This window comes from Phaseolus vulgaris, chromosome 9 (assembly GCF_000499845.2).
Source record: "Phaseolus vulgaris cultivar G19833 chromosome 9, P. vulgaris v2.0, whole genome shotgun sequence".
Taxonomy (NCBI): Eukaryota; Viridiplantae; Streptophyta; class Magnoliopsida; order Fabales; family Fabaceae; genus Phaseolus; species Phaseolus vulgaris.
The window spans coordinates 812,924-815,656 of record NC_023751.2 but is presented as its reverse complement, the minus strand read 5'-3'; the positions used below and the strand labels follow the sequence as shown (position 1 = coordinate 815,656).

General features: G+C 32.2%; 1 protein-coding gene across 2 annotated transcripts; it reads right to left on the bottom strand.

Annotated features, from left to right (window-relative positions):
• Positions 1-1,282: 1,282 nt before the first annotated feature.
• Positions 1,283-2,503, bottom strand: LOC137821201 (protein SHI RELATED SEQUENCE 3-like). Of its 2 annotated transcripts, none has more exons than XM_068625676.1 (2): positions 2,140-2,503; positions 1,283-2,047 (listed from the first exon to the last, which is right to left on the bottom strand). In XM_068625676.1, the coding sequence occupies exons 1-2, from the start codon at positions 2,399-2,401 to the stop codon at positions 1,656-1,658; spliced, it is 654 nt and encodes a 217-aa protein (XP_068481777.1). In that variant the 5' UTR covers positions 2,402-2,503; the 3' UTR covers positions 1,283-1,655. The 2 variants fall into 2 exon arrangements, with proteins under 2 accessions (XP_068481777.1, XP_068481778.1); XM_068625677.1 differs by having other exon boundaries at positions 1,283-2,041.
• Between the last annotated feature and the right edge of the window lie 230 nt (positions 2,504-2,733).

Below are 2,733 nucleotides of genomic sequence, written 5' to 3'. Positions count from 1 at the left end.
TTTTACTCTATTTTGAAGTTCATATTGCTCATTCATGTACAATTTTATTCTGCTATGTCATTGTCACATCTGTAGCATCAAATTTATGTTCTGTTAGAGGGTGTTCGTGTCTCTAAAATCTATACACATTTATATGAAGTTAACTATTGGATGAATTTAAAAATATTAAAATGTAATTGGCATTGAAATTTGAGTAAGAAAATGAGAAAAAGTGAAACTATAATAAAATGGCAATGGAAGGAACAAAAAGAGGCTACCAAGCTCCAGAAAGTCCTCAGCTAACAGCACGCTGTCTCTTATAGTCATAAGTCTATCATGTGTGCATCTTCTCATCCACAAACTTTAGGTTTGATGCAGCTACTCACACCACTCACATCACCAAATTTATTCTTACAAAATTAACTTGGGTTAAACATATTTTCTTCCATATGCTTTTACGAAAAATTAGTATTTTTTCTATTTTAAATTTTAGTTGAACTTTTAAAGTACTCTTTAATAAGAAAATTATTCTAATACATAATAAATGAATTTTTAATATAAAATAAGATATTAAAATATTTCATATTATATAAATTTATGATAAAAATTTGTTGATTATATAAAAAATATTGATAAAACCCTAAACCCTAAACCATAAGCCTAACTCAACCCCATAAAACCAGCTCAATAAGATTGAGGTTTGCACCCACTTATATACAATGAAAGGCTCTAATCTCTAGTCAATGTGGGATCTCCAACAAGTTTCTATATTACAAATACCTTAAAATCTAAAATACGTCTTTATAATTTTTTTTATATGACAAACAGATTTTTACAATAAATTAATTAAGATATTAAAATATTTTATGTTATAATATTATAGTATAAATTTATGTTAAAAATTTATTTATTACATAAAAAATACTAATAAAAATATATTTTAATAGTTTTTATTACAAAGTAACATAAAATCTAAAGTTTATACTTAAAAAAATTTAAATTTTAATATTAATATAAGAAAAAACATATTTAACCATGAAACTTTAAACTCTAAGTTTAATAGACATAAGTAAAACATTATCAGTAAATTACAAATCATATTTAATATAAAATTTAAGACAATCATTATAAAAAGTAAATAATTGTGATTACAGTGTAACTTTTTTCCATATATATATATATATATATATATATTACTTTTTATAAACAATTTTTTTTAAGATAGTAAAAAAGATGGAAACTCGTCTCAGATATGCACCAAGGTGGCAGAAGTATAGAGTGCAGAATAATGAGGGAGTCGAAGTTGGGGAATTAAACATTATCATTGACAAAAATCTAAAAAGTGAATCATGAGCAAAGCAAGAGGACAAAACTGCCAAACTTAGCGGTGGCCACATTCTAAATTACACATAAAACTATAATAGGAACAAACTGAGTCCTCCACTTTTCGACCACAAAAGAACAAGCTCTATCAGTTAATCAATTCATTTGTTTCTAGGTGCACTTGCGTGTTTATTTGGACACTAATAAAGTGCTCCCAGTACAAAGGTTCTGAGCATTTCTATCCACCAACGCCGAAATCTACATCACTTTCATTTTTTCCTCATCTGAATAATGCCTTCAATTCCATGCATTCCCAGCATATATATGTTGTTCATGATTCCGAAAGAAGCAAATTAAGATCTTGGGTATGTGAAATATGGCATACCGGGTCTGAAGGAAGCAAGGGGAAACGGATATGGTGGTGGAGGAAAAAGAGGTTCACCGTGACCAGCAGAGGCTATAGTTACACCACTACTATCTCTACTGTGGATTGAAGCATTATTCATAAGACCAAGATTATTTCTCTGCTGTTCATCAACAAGGCCACTTGAACTCCCACCCTTATGATTATACCCTTGTTCAGGGCCTTGATCATATAGTATTCCACTGAATACATGCCCCCCAATGTTCACAGATGTTTGATACGCTACTTCATTGACCGCATCATCCATAGACCGAACCTGAACGCACCGAAACATAGCCATCGAATTCGCAGCACCAGGAAATTTCATCTCTAAACCTGAAACTAAAAAAAAAGAGAAACGTAACAAAAACTTTGGCTTAATAAAGCTGTATATACATCCTTCACGCCTTGGTTTTAAGTGTATAAATAGTAACCTGAATAGGGATTGATCTGGTTGTGCTTTTGAGGAACATCTCCATGAAAGTTGTGTGGAGGTGAAGGTGGTTGCTCCGTGTTGCGCCTCTTGTCCACAGGAGTCCAAGTACTCCTGATATGGGTTTGGCACTTAAACCCTTTGTTCTTGCAACAAGTTCTGCACCTTGAATATGAACATTCCTTCTTGGCTTGGTTCCCACAGTCTTGGCACTTGGAACCCCTTGACACTACTTCTTCTTCGCCTTGTGTTCCTCTTTTCATCTTCTTTTCTGTTAAATTCGTATCACCCTACTCCTACTGAGCTCATCCATGGCTCTAATTAAAAGAAAACGATAACCTTGTTGTCTTTGTTAAAAAAATATAATTGTTACCAAAGTATTATTTATATAATGATGTGCACTTTGCTCGAGTTCTAAAATAGAAGCACACCATGGCATGAGAATCGATTCTGGGTTGAAGTAAAATCCACGTCACCGAACCACTAGGCAAACATACCGGAAAGAAAAAGTGATTAAAAAGGAAAACGTGTTAGAATAAGGGAAAGGTAAACTAAAGGGTTCTGTGCACGACAAAATGCAGGTATAACCAATGGC

Coding starts and splice junctions, on each gene's coding strand:
- LOC137821201 (XM_068625676.1), bottom strand. CDS start 2,401: ATGAAAAGAGGAACACAAGGCGAAGAAGAAGTAGTGTCAAGGGGTTCC. Junction 2,048..2,139: donor CCAGATCAATCCCTATTCAG/GTTACTATTTAT, acceptor CTTTTTTTTTAG/TTTCAGGTTTAGAGATGAAA.